This window comes from Aethina tumida, chromosome 2 (genome assembly GCF_024364675.1).
Source record: "Aethina tumida isolate Nest 87 chromosome 2, icAetTumi1.1, whole genome shotgun sequence".
Taxonomy (NCBI): domain Eukaryota; kingdom Metazoa; phylum Arthropoda; class Insecta; order Coleoptera; family Nitidulidae; genus Aethina; species Aethina tumida.
In genome coordinates, this window is record NC_065436.1 from 32,995,561 (window position 1) to 33,014,993 (window position 19,433).

General features: G+C 28.1%; 3 protein-coding genes across 7 annotated transcripts in view; 2 read left to right on the forward strand and 1 right to left on the reverse strand.

The window, feature by feature from the left end:
* The window catches only part of LOC109598705 (band 3 anion transport protein), an 83,137-nt gene that overhangs the window by 31,089 nt on the left and 32,615 nt on the right, over positions 1-19,433 (reverse strand). For all 5 annotated transcript variants that reach the window (XM_049963853.1, XM_049963854.1, XM_049963852.1 and 2 more), the window contains one exon: positions 1,903-2,059. In XM_049963853.1, coding sequence (XP_049819810.1) covers positions 1,903-2,059 — 157 coding nt within the window. The remainder of the gene's footprint in view (positions 1-1,902; positions 2,060-19,433) is intronic.
* LOC109604515 (cyclin-dependent kinase 9) overlaps positions 1-19,433 on the forward strand; it is a 91,499-nt gene that overhangs the window by 11,204 nt on the left and 60,862 nt on the right. The gene's annotated exons all lie outside the window — the stretch shown is intronic.
* On the forward strand, positions 751-1,527 carry LOC109604517 (superoxide dismutase [Mn], mitochondrial-like). The gene has a single exon (XM_020014612.2). It carries the CDS (start codon positions 819-821, stop codon positions 1,461-1,463), a length of 645 nt encoding a protein of 214 aa, XP_019870171.2. The 5' UTR covers positions 751-818; the 3' UTR covers positions 1,464-1,527.

The following is a 19,433-nucleotide window of genomic DNA, read 5'->3' on the forward strand; positions in this document are numbered from 1 at the left end:
TTTTCCTCTCCATCATTCTATTAAAATATTCATATATTTTAAATGATCTAGGTCTGATAGAGCTGGAACAGGTTATAAATCATTAAATTATTTTTAATGAATGTAGAAATTATTTGGGTGTTGGAAAGTATTGCATAATAACAAAACTGGCAGTAAATCTACAAAAATTGTATTGAATTTGAACATTCATCGCCTGTAACTCTTATGTTTTATCAGAGCAGCTGCAAATTTAAGTTTTATACATTCTTCTCTATCTTTATCATAACATTCACATTTTTAAGTAATCTTGGCTTGATAGAGTTGGAAAAGTTTGTAATTAATTAAATTATTTTTAAAGTATGTAGAAATTATTTGAGTGTTGGAAGAATTGCTCAAATGAGAAAACTGGGTGTAAATCATCAAAAATTGTATTGTAAATTTAAATTTTATTTATTTATTTATATTCTTTCCTACATTATTCTATAGTAACATATTTTCATATTTTTTAAGAGAGCTTGGTTTGATAGACCCGGAAATGTTTGTAATTAATTAAATAATAATTAATTAATGTGCAAATTATTTGGGTGTTAAAAAAATTTGCTCAAATGACAAAAATGGCTGAAAACTGTCTATAATCAACTACTGTAACTCTACATGTACAAAATAAGAAAAAAATGAATATGATTTCTTTATTTAGCGTACAGTGTTTATAAATATTTATAAAAGTTTTATGTGATCTAGAGGGCCCAAAAATAATTTCGTAACAAATCACCATGGAAGTCAGCAATTGACAGATATCAAACTATAACAGTCGCAGCAAAAGTATCTTGTCCTCCAACATGAACCAGATTCTGCAGCAAGCCGCCAAAGGTACGTTCAACGCCGTCAAACACAAGCTACCGGAGTTGCCGTACGAGTATTCGGCCCTCGAACCGGTGATTTCCTGCGAGATAATGCAGCTGCACCACCAGAAGCATCACGCCGCCTACGTCAACAACTTGAACCTCAATCAGCAGAAGTTGATAAAAGCGTTGGAATGCAACGATCAGACTCAGATAATTCAGACGTTCAAAGCCATTCAATTTAACGGCGGCGGCCACATCAATCACACCATCTTCTGGGAGAATCTGTGCCCGGACCAGACGCAGCCGAGCAAGGAACTGTGCGAGGCCATCAAAAAGACCTACGTCGATGGCGAGGGGATGAAGAAATGCCTTTCGGCGATCGCGGTAGGACTACAGGGCTCGGGATGGGCTTGGCTCGGCTACAATCCGAAGACCAAAACGTTGGTGTGCACCAGCACGGCCAACCAGGACCCGCTAGAGGCGACCAAGGGTGTGAAACCATTGCTGGGCATCGACGTTTGGGAACACGCCTACTATTTGCAGTACAAGAACGTTAAGGCCGACTATGTGAAGGCGATTTTCGATGTCGTTAACTGGGAGGACGTCTCCAAACGTTTCGCCGAAGCCAGTTGCTCTTAAATGATTTCCTTTGTATGCCAAGTTTAATAATAAACCCAATAAAGTAATAAAAGGTTTCATTGTACGTGAAAGCATATAAGTAATTGGTAATATCAATTATTTTAATTTAATAATGAACGGATCATAAATTACAATCACATCGTGTGACCCAATACACTGACATGCCTTTGACATAAATGTAAATCATTTATTTCTAAACAAGGATAATTTCGCTACTTTAAACTATCTTCATTTAAGTAATAAATGATTGATGATAGATAATCACGCGAACTCCATAAAGACAAATCTTTAATTATACTTTGTACCAGTTCGTGACACGTGTCGCAACTCCGCAAACCTCGTGATCAATTTATTTTGCATGAGACTTCACGTATAAACGTTGTTCGTTTTCTAAATCATTTCGACATTGGACTAGACTAGACTGCAAAATAATACTCACGCATATACTCTTTTTCACCATATTGACGGGGTTCACCTGCTGGTGGTACATCGTGGAATTTGTGGATGTCGAAGGCGTTGACATCGGTGTCCATGGCGAAGACTTTCGCACACTCTTCATCCAGTTGGGGCTCCCCATCGTTGCTGTTTCCATCATTCTGTAATGAACGTATATTAATTTTTTTAAGTGTCATAAACAAAGCACAATAAATAAACTAATGACAAACTACGACATTATTAGTTAGTGAAATTGTGAAATGAGAGTTTTTATTTTTTTGAAGTCTTTCAAATGCAGAATGTATATATTCACCATTTGATTGTTCTTTTGTAATTAAATGGCTTTGTTTCAAAGGGCTTGTTATTGTACATCTTTTCTAACACAATATGTATTCTTTGATTCTGGTTGGAGAAATACATGTTTTTGTCTTATAGCTGTAATTATTTTCTTGGAAAACAATTCCATTTTATACAGTCAATAACAACAAAATCAATAGTAGAAATTGCTAATATTTAACATTAAATCTTGATTCTTCTTATGGCTTGATTATGATATTTAATAAAAAACTGAATCTTATAATATATTTTATTACATTTATCACATTTATCTAGATAAGATCTCTTTAAATTAAGAAAATATTAGTAAAAATAAAATAATAGTTTTGAATATATTAAAAGTAGATAATGTTAATTAAAATTTTAAGATTCTTTAGTACTCTGAAAAATTGAATCTTATTATACATTTTATTACTCATTTATTTAGACAAGATCTCTTTAAATTAAATATTTATTATGAAATAAAATATTTTAGTTACCAGAAAAACTTAATCTTATCATATACCTTATTATTTATTTACCTTGACAATAGAATAATAAGTAAAATAATAGTTTTGAAAATATTAATAGTTCATTTTTTTAGATTTTTTAGTACTCTGAAAAACTGAATTTTATATTTTTTGTTACTCATTTATCTAGACAAGATCTCTTTAAATTAAGAAAATAATAGTTTTGAATATATAAATAATTGATATAATTAATTAATACTTATTAAAAATTTCAAATATTTTAGAATCCTCTAAAACTGAATTTTATCGTATACTTTATTACTTATATAACTAAATATTATATATTTGGTACCGATTTATCAAGATAAGATCTTTTTAAATTAAGAAAATAATAGTATTCAATATATTAATATAATTAATATTCAATATTTATTATTGTTTTAGAACACTGAAGAACTGGATCTCATGAAATACCCTATTTATTTAACTACCTTGGCAATATAATAATAAGTGAAATTATAGATTTTTTAGTACTCTGAAAAACTTAATCATATATATTTATCTAGAGCCTTTAAATGAATAAAATAATGGTTTTGAATATATTAATCAAATTTTATTAAAAATTTCAGATATTTTCGAACCTCGAAAAACTGAATTTTATCATATTCCTTATTATTTAATTACCAATATAATAAGTAAAATAGTAGTTTTCAATACATTAATCGTGGATAATTGATTATTCAATATTAATTAAAATTTTCTTATGTATTTTATTATTTATTTAAGAAAGATCTTTTTAAGATAAGCAAAATAATAGTACTGAAAATATTTATATTTGATAATTAATCAATTTGTAATAAAAATTTCATAATGTTTAGAATTATCAATTATTTAGAAGCAATTATATTGCTTCATTAACTTGTTCAGGTCACTCTAAAATAAGCACAATAAGTTATGAATATATTAAAAATTAATAAATTTTCAATATGTATTATAAAATTCAGATTTTTTATAACACCAAAAAATTGGGATTTCTTCTTATTATTTCCTTAATTAGAATATATAATAATCAAAATAATAGATTTGAATATTTTAAAATTTCATAATTAACAGTTATTAAATAGAAATAAAGACAAAAATATTGACAGAAAACAAAAATACACCGATTTATTCGAAAACAAATTGAAATTATACACCGCAAATTTAAATTGTGAAAACCGTATTTCAATTGTACAAAATAACCCCCAAACTAATTCCCTTTTGCCCTCCTCCATTCTAATTTACAAATTTTAATCCGAATTTAAATTGCTTCCAGGGCACAACAAATGTGTAATTCCGTCATTACACACAAAAACGGCCTGCGAGAAAAACATAATTTATTCAGTGTGTCACATTTAATTTCATTTTGATGCAGAGAAGACACGGCTAGTTGTTTTCATTTCCATCACGTTTTTACGTTCCGTTAGCGCCTACTGGAAAATCGATGTTAACCGTATTAAATAAGAGGACAGGAGACGTCCGTTAAAAAAAAGAACAATATGAAACGACATTAACTTTTGCATCGTCCACATCAGCGGATGGCGATCACGGGCTCGTCGATTTTGGCCACGGATCCGGGAGCTAATTGAAAAACGGGCCGCATCGATGGCGCACACCACCCCAAAAAATTCGGAATTCGTGCCTCACCGAACTTTAATCGACGGCGAGAATCTTGGCGAATTTTTGCGGTGGATTGGAAAAGTGCCAGTGGATAAATTGATAGACAAAACTTCCCGTCAGATCGCAGTTTACCACCCACCGAATCTTCGACACTCTCGATTACATTAAAATGGACTTTCGGTTTTCGGCGTGTGAGCGTGTGTGTGTAATTGCAGGAAAGAGGTACGTGCACCGCAGTGCAGGATCCGTTAACGCCCGGGTCCATCCGTGCCAATCGATAATTCATGAGAACGGCGGGACCGTTAAGAGGAGAAGAGGGCCGGCCAAAAGCCGCATTCAAATTTTGCGCGGTGGAAATGAACTTTTGCGAAACACACACGTACACGTTCTCAAAAGCGGTGCGATATGTCCGGATAAATAAAACATATGACGGGGCCGGGCGGGTGAGAAACGAGGTGAGCAAACAATGTCTTAAAGTGGAATGGATTTATTGCATTTGCAATTTAAAATGTAAATTTTTTCGCTTGTGTGTCTGAATCGGTATTGTTGTTTATTTGTACGCTTTTGTAATGTTTTATCAATAAAAACGCCTCGAACTGTGTGTTATTTATACGAATATAAATTTTTTCCTTTTCTCCTTGAATCGTTGATTTTATTTTTATTAATGTTATTATAGTTTTGCGATAAAAAAGTGCCGATAACAGAAGAGGCTCATTTAAATATAACAAGTTTTTCCATATTTGCACGCCAAGGCAACGTCCTTTATATTTCATCTTAATTTCCATTCGCTGTATAGGACATGAAATGTCAACGGTTAGTTTGAAACGTAAAAAAAAATTACCAGTATAACATCAAAAAAGTGAGTATCAATTATCTGTCGACTTATGTAATATCTCAGAGTTAGTATGTCTAAATGTCATCAAACCAGCCAAAGAAAATAATATACTGAAAAGAACCTGTCGCAGTCATCTGTCATTTTGTTAAATGTCTAAATGTGTCTACTTTGAATTTAAAATGAAAAATTAGGCTCATTTCTTGAATATTATACAATAAAAAACCTATTGTCGTTAAAGACGTGTTAAAACTAAAACAAAATAAAAAATCAGATAATTTCAAATTAGCTGAATCAGCTAAAACAAGTATACAAAACTGAACAATTAAACAAGTTAAACAAGAAAAGAATGCACTGAAAATAATCTACGGAAGCTACCTGTAATTATATTAAATACCTAATTTCCTTTCTTATCATAGAAAGAGAATTTAGACTGATTTCTTGAATATTATATATCAAAGAAACTTATTGTTGTTAAAGTAGTATTCATATATAGCAAAATAAAAAAGAGCGAAATCAATTAATTTTTGATCATTTGATTGAAGGTAAGATTTCAAAGCCAGAGAGATGTGTGAAGTATCAATACTACTTAAAAAATTAATCTCATTGAACTAGTTAAAGGAGGAAATAAAAAAAACGAAATCAACACACATTAATTCTTGATCATTTGATAGTTTCAAAATAGTTGATGATGAAAATAAGACCTCAAAGCCGGAGACACATTTGAACGTTCAATTCCACTTAATAAACTAATCTCATTGAACTACTTTAGGAAGAACATAATGTATTAAAAATAATCTGTTGAGGCCACCTGCAAATGCATTAAACATCAAATTTTCTATCAGTTAAAACTTTTACCTTAAAATGAAAAATTAGACAGATTTCTACGACGTCATACGACAAAAAATATATAATCTTTAAAGAAGTATTAACAAAATAAAAATGAACGAAATCAACAGATTTTAAATCTTGTTCTTCTGATAGTTTCAAATTAACTGATGATGAAAGTAAGACCTCAAAACCAAAGAGATGTCTGAGAGATCAATGCCACTTAACACATTAATCTCATTGAACCAATTTAAGAAGAAAATGATGTATTGAAAAGAATCTAGTGGGGGCCACCTGTAATTGTTTTAAATACTCAATTTATTCTCAGTTAAAAATTTTGACATAAAAAGCAAAATTAGACTGATTTCTTGAAAATTACACAACAAAAAAACTTTGAAGAAATCTTAAAACTAATACAAAAAAATAATGAACGAAATCAACACATTTTAGTGTTTTCATTCTGTTAATGAAAAGCTATTAAGATGTCTGAAGGATCAGTACCACTTAACAAACTACTCTCATTAAATCAGTTAAAGGAGAAAATAATGTACTGAAAAGAATTTTTGGAGGTCACCTATAGTTGTACTAAATATGCAATTAGACTAATTTCTTGAACATTATATAACAAAAAACTTCATCGAAAAATCATCATCGAAATAGTATTAAAACTAAATATAATAAGAAAACGAAATCAAAACACAAATTAATTCTTGATCAATATTTTCTATAAATGTCTATGAAGGTAAGATATTAAAGCTAGATAAATATACTAAGTCGCTTAAACCAGATAAAAAAGAACCTGTCGGAGCCACCTGTAATTGTTTTAAATTCCCAATTTCTTTTCAGTTAAAACTTTTAACTTAAAAAAGAAAAAATAATCTGATTTCGTGTACATGATACAACAAAAAACTGTCGTTAAAAAGTATTAAACTGATCAAAATAAGATAAAACGAAATCACAACACAATTAAATTCTTGATTAATTTATGTATCAAATTAACTATCGATTAAGGTGAGACCTCAGAGAATGGGAAAGATTTCTTGCTAAAAAAACTTCATTCAATAAATGAAATTATTTGACTATTATGTACCTATATAAATATAAAATAAAGATCTCCTGAAAATTGGACTCATCGTATGAATTTTCTTCTGAAATACTGACTTTAAACCCATTCTAAACAAAGAACTAAGAGAAAGTCATGGTTTCTTTTGGTCTTATATATTTCTAAACGGGCTTTTCCATGTTTTCCCCCTAGTATGTTGTGGCATTAGGACCAAAGAACTTTATCTATGATCTCTTAATAAATTTTGTTCATTCATATAATAATTGAATACGAGCACGTTTATTCTTTGTTCATTTTAAACACAATGATTACACAGGAATTTAATACGCGGAAAATTCTTTCCGGAAGACAAAAGCAGATAAATGCTTTTCAAATAATAAATTTGCCACATGTAGCCTAATTCGTCTGGATTAACTTTTATTATAGTAAAAGAAACAACCATCATTAAATAAAAAAGAGAAATCGTACATTTGCCCAAAGTTATATTTCAGCTTGTGTTTCATCCCGCTTCGCGTTGCGGGAAAAACGGTCGGATTATCCGTAATATACACGGGAGTTCCGTTATGTAGGACACTCGACATCACGACCACTTTGGATGTATAAACTTCCTCGAATTAAATTTCGCACAAACTTGAGCAGGCACTCGAAGTTAAAATAACGAGTGAGCCAAAGTTTTGTTCGGAAACAAAAAAGGACGAAACTTCGTTAAAATTACTTGATGATGTTAAAAAAAAAAAAATTCGGACACGAGTCATGCCCCAAACCATTTTTATATTTCCAAAATACAGGCCGACGTAACACAATTTGTTGATAACGAATCTGTGGGGAAAGAAACAATTGGGAAAATCTCATCGAATCTGTCGAATATTTCTCACTGATTGACATGATTTAATTAAGTTTTTGTTATTGACAGATTGTTTATATTAGTAAAGTTGACGTTTAATATCCACAGAGAATAATCAAAAGTTATGGATAAGAAAAATAAAATATGTGGAATGCGAAAATCGAAGATTTTTGGTATGGCGAATATCCAATTATATATTTTGTTATTCGGATATGCGAAAATTTAGTTAATAATAATAGTCTCATATTTACTTATTCAGTAAAAGTTATTAAAATCCAGTTAAAGGTATAGAAAATTTGAAATTTCCATAAAAGAAGAAACTCAAAATTAGAAATTTACAATAAAAATTTTCTGAAATAATCTTTTAGTTTATATATTTATTATTATTCAATATTTCTAGAATTTAGTTATTTAAAATTCAAAAAAAAATTGAAAAGCTGCACTATTTGATAAAAATATTCAGTAAAAAATTGTTAAACTTCAAAAATAGTTAAAAATATAAAAAATTTGATATTTACAAATAAAAAACAAACAAATTAAAGACATTCTAAAAGAGATTCATGTGATAAAAATATTTACCGGAAAATTGAATACAAAAACAGTTGAAGTCGAAATTTCAATTCTAAAAAACTGAATTATTAATAAAAACATATTCAGTAAAATATTATCAATATAAGTTAAAAATATGAAATTTAGAATTTTATTTGACAAAAATATTCAGTAATATATAAAACTTCATAAGTTAAAAATAACATGGCAAATTTAAAATTTACAATTGAAACAATTAAAAAATGTCTAAGATAAATTAATTTGTTAAAAGCTAGTGAAATAAAAAAAGTTAAAAATATACAAAATTCGAAATTTACTATTCAAAATTAATTAATAAAAATGTACTATAATAAATTACAAAACTTGAAAATAGGTTAAAAATATGGAAAATTTGTAATTTATAATAAAAAAAGTTTAAACATATCTAGAATAAATAATTCATTTGATAAAATATGTGGTAAAAAGAGTTATTAGAAACAGAAAAAGTTAAAAATATAAAGTTCACGATTTCTAACTAAAAATTATCGTATCATATAAAGTTAAAAAATGTCCAAAATAGATTCATTTGATAAAATTTATTAAAAAACAAAAAAATAAAACTAGAATATTCGAAATTTCTCTTTTAGAGATTTCAAAAAACTAAACTAACTTGAAAATAAGTTAAACTTAAGAAAAATTTGTTAAAAAAGTTTAAAAATTTTTAGAATAAAGGATTCATTTGAGAAAAATATGTGGTAAAATGTTATAGAAAATTTGAAAATTTTGAGTTAGAGGACTCAAAAAAAAAAAAATTATTTGATAAAAATATTTCGAAAAAAATTATTCATAAAAATTGATATAATATAAATAAATAAAATTAATAAAAATTTAATTTCTTAATAGTTGGCATCTTAGTAGTTTAGTCAAAAAATCCAATTGTACAAAAATATTTATATAATCCTTGAAACTAACTCAAATAAAGTATAAACTAGAAGCATAAATAAATTTCTCCTTATCTACCATCTCAAAGCAGTTATTTATAGATACTTTTGGCGAACGCTTTACATAGGTATCCTTGCGACAAACGTATCGAGTTCCAGCAAAAGTTTCCTTCGACGGAAAAAATATTATTTGCACATTCTTTAATAAAGTCGATTGTTGTTTTTTCCGCGGAAATAATATACGTATCAAACGTCGCCCAAACAAGACTGGAAATATATCAGAGGAAAGGTATCCCATTGCCTTAGTCGATCGATCAACACCGACATAATAACGACAACGAGATAGATTTATGATTCCCGGATTCGATGGCCATTCCTTCCCGCAATTTTCTGTTTCGCAAACTCTTACGAAACCCGACGAATTTGCATCGCACAAGGACGCAGCCTTCAGACGGTGCAAGAAGAGATGTACGGTGTCGTTTTCCTCCGGAACACGTAACCGAAAACCCGCCGAAAAAAATTGCCACGATAAATAAATAAATAAAAAAAAAAACAAAAACCGTTAATTTACCCAAACGATCTTGAAGGACGCTTAATTTAAGTGGAACTCATAAACTTTATATTCTACCCAAACACGAAAAACGGTTCGTTTGATGTTGATTTTATTTAAGAGGCTCTTAATAGCACAAATCAACGTTAATAAAGCTGTAATGAAAAATGTACGACGCAAAATCATTACGTTAATTAATTAATGCCGAATAACACGTATTATTTTGCACACTAGTAGAAAGTCAGATTGAAAACGAAGTTAAATTGCTTTTTGTTTTTAGGACAATGAAGGTGGCTCCGACATTTTCTGTTGGTAGTTAAAATTAGGTGAATTAATTGTGTTTTGAAGTTAATAAATGCGGAATAAATTAAATTTGCGCTTGAAGCTTGTTATGACTTGTGTAATTTCGTATTTTAATTAAGACGGTTAATGAAGTGAAGTTTCTTTTTACATTTTACGTATATAATATAAATTTGTCTAAGACAATTATTATTCGTATTTCGTATCTGATATCAGGTGGAAATTGCCATTGGTGTTGTCATCTTACAAATTTTATACTGTGACTAATAAGACGGGGATTATTAAAAACAAATATGATGATTAAATGATAATCATGAATATGAAAAATTTAACTTTTAAAATTCAATATAAATAAAATAACAATAAAAATATATTAATAAGTGAAAAATATACTAAACAATTACAAAATTACGTAAATTTAAAATATATGACAATTAAAAAATAAAAATAGAATAAGCCGAATATTTTCAAAAAGCCACAAAATCGAAATAAAATAAATTTAAAATAACAAAATTACAGATATATATTTATAATAATTAGTAAGAAGAATAATATGAGTTAATAGACAATTATTAATCAGAAGAATTGTAACTTAAAATTATATTAAAATAGATTTAAAAAACATTAAACATTAAAAATAAAAATGTGTAAATAAGTGAAAAATATACTGAGCAATTACAAAATTGTGTGTATTTAAAAATTGGTGATAATTAGACTCGAAAAGAAAAAATTATGATTATTAATAGTGTGAATTTAAAATAAAAGGAAATTAGACAAAATAAAAATAAGTTAAATTAAATAAACTTAAAGTAACAAAATAAAAAGACACATAACACAAATTTTCAAATTAAATTTTAACTTTAAAATTCGAACCCAATAAACAAATTGATAACAGTAGAAGGTATATGATTAATTACGTAGTTATCACGCAGGTTTTTTACTATGACTAACAAATAGTAAGAGGAATTATTAAATCAAATATGGATAAAATGATAATTTGTAATCGTAATTAAAATATAAAATTAAATTTGTCTTGGCAATAATTTTTCGTTCACATTTAAACTAATGTGTTAAAAGCAAATAGTTGTTTATATTAATTAAGTAATTAATATGTTAATAAGAAATATTCAACTAATTACCTATAGAATATATTTTACCACTGATTATGAATATTTTACGAGCATGAAATTTATCTTTAATATAAACGATAAAATGAACCAAACAAAAAGGGGTACACGTGACTCGAACAAATCGAAATATTAATTGGGTAGAATGTTCGCGGCCGAAGCAAAAGAAAATCGCTCAGATAAATAAGGAAAAAATGACTACGTCTAATAACATTTAGATTAGAACAGTAAGATAATAAAAGATGCAGAACTTTACCATGACATACTTTGGTCCAATGCGCCGGACCGAGTGGAACTAAATGGCAATTAGATTAAGTCGGAAACGAAGGTGCTTTTAATTTAATTAACCATCCCGAGACATATGCATAGTCCGTTTCGCACTGCAACCCATTTTCCGATGCGGTTGTTTTCGTTTCGGTGAAAATGTTTTAATTGGTTTGGAAGTTTCCGTATGGATTTCTATTGTTTTCAAACGCGACCTCAGGTATTATTGAATACATGAGATGGATAATTGGCCTTGTGGTCTAAATAATCATGTTAAATTAAACGGAAACTTTTTAAAATTATGTTTTTTAATAATTTATGTCTGGTTAATACCGAATATGATTAAACTAATGATATAATGAATCAGCCATTAGAGGTTTGTAGATCTTCAACCAGTAATTATTGACTTTATTTTTTCTTAAATGAAATACTATAGATACCACATTCTTGACTTCTGCATAAAATTATGATAATTGGAGACAAAAATAAAATTCAAAAATCCACAACAATTTTTTTTAATCTGTTCAATTTTTATAAACAAATTTAATTTTGAACTTGAAACAAAATAAATTTAAAATAAGATATACATAACAAAACTTCGTCTAATAATTATGAGAAACGATGTTTCATTGTGAAAAGTTTTTTCTTTTTTTAAATAAAAAGTTGTTTATCCAAAATAATTTTACTACAAAAATACAGACAAAATCATTAAAACAAATTATAGAGTAAAGAACAAACATGTGCAGTAATGCAAGCATTACAGCATTAAATTAATAATGTCTTCTTGGGGAACATTTCCACATTCTTCTAAAGCTGCCGTATATGTTGTTGACAGGGATATTTTGGCGAGCTCTAATTCTTCTTTTATCATTACCCCGTAAGTGCTCAATGGAATTAAGATCCGGCAAACAAGAAGGCCACTCTAATTCAGTAACACCTTCCATTTCCAAACAATTTTTGGCAACTCACTTGGTATGGGGAAGAGCATTATCCTCCATAAATAGAAAATAATTCCCGAAAGCATCTCTCCAGAGGTTTAATAAAGGTAGTAGCACTAGATCCACATACCTTCGACCAGTTAGTGATTGTCTAATGGGAAACAAAGGGGTCCTTTCATCAATCATAATTACACTTCCTCCTTTATATTTGGAAACCGACACCAGGGAGTCTAGATTGTTTCCCACAATCCGCTGATCTTCTAATTGTCTTCAATTATCCAGTTTTCATGCTCCAAATACCACCTTAAGCGGCCAACTCTATTTTGCGTTGATAGTTGTGGAACCTTTTAACTGTCTTCTACTAAGTAATTTTTGAGCGAGAAACAGTTGCGCCCGAAGCACTAACACCTGTTGCCTTAGAAGCTCGGAGTGAGGTTTTGTGGAATTTATTTTTGCTATTTGAGCTCTGTGGTTACTCTCGACAGACTTCCCCTGGATTTTTTAGGGTTCTCAACTCCAGAAACTTTGAGTAGGTTTTGAAAAATACGCAAACTTAACATTTGAGCAATTTTCCTCTGCGACATGCCTTGTTCTGACAGATAAATAATTCTTCCCCTTTGGACTTCTGATAACTCCACGTAAGGCATTTTAAATAAAATTTGCAAAAATAAGTAAGTTCACTTCACTACTAATGTATGTTACATGGGAACAGTGAAATTGACACTGCAAGAACAAATCTTAGCCCACATTTATATTTTTTTATAAAAAAATTGCTTTTTATTCATGGCTAATTTTTTTTTCATGAAAAAAATTCTTTCTGGTGAATACTAAGTGCATTAATAAATTAAAAAAAAAAATGTTCGTAACGATATTACTTTGAAATTAAATTGACAATTATTAATTATTATTAATAGGAAAAATCTTATACTGTACTGTAAATACTGTAAAAAACATAAAAACAAAGAATAAGAAAAAATTATCTTTCACAAAACTTCAAAAAAGAATCACAAATTTATATTTTTCAAAGGAAGTGTTGAATGAGGAATCGTAAAACTACTATTAAATTAAATTACTTTAATTAAATTTAATGCAAATATATTTATAGCTCTCGATTGATCGATATAATAAAAAAAAATCTCAGATTTCTCTAATCTATACATATAAATAAAACTGGAGTGTCTGTTTGTAATATTGAAATAACCGTTTTTTACTACATGCATATGAATATAAATACGGTACACCAAAATAACAATTTTTGTCTCTAAGTCTGTCTGTCTGTTTGTACCGGCTAATCTCTGAAATGGCAGGACCGATTTTTATTGGCAGGTAGCTGTTGTAATAAGGAGTAACTTAGGTTACTTTTATTTTAGAAAAATAAAGTAATGTTGCAACGTCCAAGTACTATCCATTCCACGCACAGCTCACGCGCATGCCACCACTGGGCTGTCACGTCGGTTTAATCATAAAATTAATTTAAATTAAAAAGAATTGTTCTTTTAAAAAAAAATGATTATGTCTTCTAATTATTTCTGACGTTTTTAGTAATTTTTTGGGAATCCAGGAAGAATTAGAATTATTTCTTTTTACTTTTTTAATGATTTTTCAGAAAATTAGTATTAGTAAAAAAATAAAAATCCCAAGTTATTAAAGTGAAAGTATGAATTTAATCGTTTGGATTTTATCCTATAGATTTTAATCGTATAAATTTTAATAGTATAGAAAATGATCGTATGGATTTCGATCATATGGAAAATGATCGTAGGATTTTAATCGTATGGAAAATGATCATATGGATTTTGATCGTGCGGATTTTAATCGTATGAAAAATGATCGTATGGAATTAGGTCACTTTATGTTTTTAGTAATTTCTTACGTTTTTAATGAATTTTTGAGATGTGTTTTTTTACGTTTATAGTATTTACTACTCATACGGGAATTTTCTTCGAAACTAAATTGTTCGAGAGGACCGAAATTTGCTTTCACAAGAAATTTATTTCACAATGCAATAATGTTCACATGCAATTTATATAATTAAACATTTTTTGGTTATAGAAGTGTAATAAACAGCTTGTATTATAAAATAAATTTAAATAGAATCTATGCAGATGTTTAACAAAATATGCATAAAAAGTTGTAGTATTTAAGAATATTTTTACAGTACAGTGGTGGCCAGAGAAATAGCACAACATTTGAAATTAAACATTTTGTAAGACATTTTATATAAGAATATAATTAAAATTTTGTCTAGTCAGTATAAAAAATATATTTCAATATTCGATACGTAAATTATCACTAAAAATTTAAAAAAAAAAAAAATCAAAAATTTAAATTTATCTGTATTATGCATAGTAATGATCAGAAGCATGCCTCAAAGTTCGGATCTGGATCCAATTCAAATCTTATGGGAAGACATGAAGTTTCGATATAAATACCAAAAACATCAAATTTAGATGAATTGTAGTTATTAATTAAAGAATCCTGTGTACAGATGATTTAATTTAAGTAGAATTTATTTGAATCTGGATACAAAATGAATAATTAGAGAATAAAAATAGTGAAATTATTTTAAGTAAAATATAAAATATTTTGATTGCATTTAATTGGTTAAAATCTGTATCATTAAATATAAAAAGAAATATATATATATATATATATATATATATATATATAAAAACATAAATAAAGTTATTCCACTTCTGTTTTAACCACCAAGTAAAATTTCAAACAAATCAACAGATTGAATCACCCTGTACACGAAATTGAACAATAAAAATAAACGACAAAACAACAGGAGAATTGGCAGAACTCATATTTTCGTTTCGGGTTCAGTTACGTGAAACACGTTTGGGGTAACGAGATGTAGTCCTGCATTTATCCGACTGTAATGGCATTAAAGCCAGACTTGTTTTGCAATCGCTTTGTACCCGATGTAATCTCGTCTCAATTAAAATTTTCACCAATGCGCATAATTAGACGCAGTCTAATTTCAATAACAAATGTGTATATGTTTCCTGATACAGTTTACGTGACAAAATCATCATAATGACATGTTATTTATTTCAGCATTTTATTCAGGTTTTAACGAGCGCCTTCGCCAAAATTACAACAACAAAAACTAAATTCCTAAAAGATTAATGAGGACAGAAAGAGAAAAAGCTATTAACAGAATGATAACAAAGAACAAGCAAAGAAACGAATTTATTTACATTCTCGTGACTAGAAGGATAATGATAGTTTTAGATAAAAATTACATGTTGACATTTTCTATCAAAAGTGCTCTAGACATTTTATTATAGTTGTGAAAAAATCATACAAATCCAGTTTTATTTTTTGGTCTCTGAATGGAATACATAAAAAGGCCATATACATTTTTCCAACATTTTATGTGTGTAGTTCAAAGAGGCAGATAGTAAATTATGCGCAATAAAACGTTTGTAAAATCTATATCATACCGTATTTTGCAGTTAAATGTGCAAAAAAAAACTCGTTTCATTATTAAACCTGGGATTAATAAGATGCACTAATTTAATTTAAACGGGTCTCAAACTGAATTAATCACATTTAATACAAGCGCAGTTAAAACTGAAATTAAATTCTTACCCTGGATTTCTACATTCTCAATTAAGTAGTAAAAAAATGTTCTGAACAATTTCTGAAAGTAATTTCCTACCACGATAAATTAAGGTTAAAAAATATTTTTGTTCTAAGGAGGCAAAAAATTGTTTCCACATAAAAAGTATATAAATTATTAAATGATAAACGGCCAAAAATCAGTAAAAATAAAAACAATTTTGAATGTCCGAACAAAATAAATAGATAAAATAAAAATAAATACTTTTAATTTTAAAATTCAAACAAAATAAATTTGAAATAACAAGTCTTAGTTTTGTGAAAAAGACTGATACAAATTTATCGATTTTTAAACAAAATATTAGAATTAAAAAACAGAGTAATTTATCTAAATTATTCATAATATGTTTAAGAAATTCGGAAAAAGGGACTGATTTCAAATTTTTATAGCAATTACAACTTGGCTTGAATTACTTTTCTAATTTATTTTGTACAAAATTTCATTTCCGGTTACGTCGATAACTTATTTCCAGTGGAATATCCATTTATATTTTGATATTTTTAAATTCTAACTGTAATTGCAAATAAAATGGTTATACCATATTCTATACCTAAACTTAATAATTTTAGAGTTATTAATTTTTTTCCAAAACGTTTGACAGATAGATGGTCTGCAAAAACTCCAATTTTTATGCTAGAATGTTTATTTTTCATATACTCGTAAACCAAGGACCATCCTATAAGAACTCAGTATTAGTTCTCTCAAACTGTATACAGAAAATTAAACGTAAATAGCGAACACCATGTATAAGATTTGGAAGTACTAATAAAGGCTCCTTATAGGATGATCTTTGGTTAATATGTATGCCAAAAATGAACTTTTAGACATTAAAATTGGTAGCTTGACAGACATTTTAGTTAGAACATTTGTCAAAATTAAAAAAAAAAAAATATTAACACAAAAACTATCTATTGGGTTTAGGTATAGAACATGCTATAGCCATTTTATTTATAATTACATGTAAAATTAAAAATCAAAAAATATACCGGTTGTTCCATTTAAAATATCAAAATTGATGTCACGTTCGGCGAAAGCGAAAACGAAATTTCATTTAAATAATTTAGAAACATAGTTCAAGTCAAGTCATAATTGGCATAAAAATTTCAAATCTATACCTTTTCCCGTTCTTCATAAAGTTCGGTGAATCACCCCGTGTATTAATAAAAACAGTGTTAATTAAAATCAAAAAATTTAATTTAAACGAAATCAAATTAATCACACTTAAAACAGGCGCGTTACAATTTTAATGAAATGCTCCGGATGTTTTTCATGCCGAATTAAGCAAAAAAAAACTCATTGAAAAATTCAAAGAATCCGAACGTAATTTTTGCATGGATCTTTTTAAGTCAATTTTGCAACGTTTTAAAAATAACTTTCTGGTACAGGTTGACGCGCAATTGGTATTTAATTCGAAACAGTGATTTACCTGATGATTAAACGCCACTTGTGTTTCAATTAAGATGAATCTGTCAATTATGCTTAAGTAGACATTTAACGGTAATCCCAGTCGTTGAACTGAAGCTGATTACTAATTTAATTGTTTTAAATTTGACTGCAATTAACGACAAACTTAAACCATTCGAAACGGCTGTTTTTGCACGGAAAAAAGACAAAAGTATTTAACGGGAATTAAGTAATTAAAATTAAATCTTTCGTGGAACAAAAAGTATAGTCAATGTTTCAGAAGTTTTTTAATAAAAGCGAGTGGCTTAATATTTTATGTGGAGGAGTCGTACATTTAGCAGAAAAAAAAATGATACGTACACAAATCATGTGTTTCCTGAGAAAGTGAGTCGGTGTCACATTTAAAAAATGTCTGGAATTTTTTATCTAGGCATTTGATACCAAGCAGAATTAGGGCAAAGTGTGGGATATTACATTGTCAAACCGCAAATAAGAGAAGCGATACAAAGACTAAAAGGTGAATTTAAAATATGTGAAAATGCGTGAAAAGCACTGAAGTTATTATATTATTATAATATTTATATAGTTTTAATTATCAGTTCAATGAAAGTAATCTTAAAATAAGTGGATAATTTGTAATATCCAGATTAAATAGATTTTCAATATGTTTTAATTTAACCAGTAATATTATTTGAATATTTGCACCTCTAAATGATCAGTGTATTAAAATTGAGGATTTAAACACATTTTAATTGGTTCATTCTTAAGTTACCTATTGATTTTCACCGTAAAATGTGAATACATTCTTGTGATGGTTTTGTCGCATAAATGTGATTTTAAAACTTGGCACTCTGAGTCAACAAGAAGTAAACCAAATGTTTAATGTCTTAAAAAATTTAATAATTCTCACTTGACAGTTGTTATCGACAGATAATATACGACCTGGTGATGGTCGACAATGGACAAGGAGCAGGAGACAGGATCTGTTTCTTGTTATTTCTGCTAGACTAAATTCACATCCAGGCTTCGTACAGAAGTTGGAATCATTGTGTACCATCAGAAGAAAATTGTCCCGTGTCCCCTACTTTTACCAGATTGCAGTCCAATTGAACACGTATGGGATCGTCTTCAAAGTCAAATATGCACTCGAAACTACCAGTCTCAAAATTTGGATAAGCTTGCCAATGTTCTTAATGAAGAATGAGGAGCTATGAATAAAGAATTATTTGGTGATATTAGACTTATTACTAGTTTAAAAATTCTGCTGGAGGCATTTTATTATAAATTATAATCAATTTTGTAAATCTGTAAAATTAATAATACCAATGAATTTAGTTCATTTAATTTGTTTAATTTGTAAACTAATCAAAATAAATCGAATTAACAAACTAAATTTATATAAAAATAGTATAAAACAATGGATAAAATTATAAGAACATTCTCCTGTGTGTTTTAAGGGAACATTACAGACATATTGATCCCTGATAAAGTAGTTATATAAGTGTGGAAACATTTCCTATGTCCTTTATGAATATTTAAAAGTTCCCAAAATTAAAAAGGTTTTATTTAGAAATCATTAAAAAAGAAAAAAAAACACATATTAAAAAAATTTAATTTTAATTAATTTAATATTAAAGGTTACAAAACAAAATATTAATCAAAAATCATTAGAGAATTTATACGAAATTTTATAAAATAATAGATAAAATTGTATTAGTAAACACCATTCAATAAAGACCTCTTATTCAACAAATTAACCAGTTGTCAAGAAGAGTGGAAATATTTTCGTTGATCTTCTTTAATATTTAAATTGTTGAAGAACCATTAAAAATAAAAACCAT

Bases quoted from the DNA above. Each gene is read 5' to 3' on its own strand.
- LOC109604517 (XM_020014612.2), top strand. From the start codon at position 819: ATGAACCAGATTCTGCAGCAAGCCGCCAAAGGTACGTTCAACGCCGTC.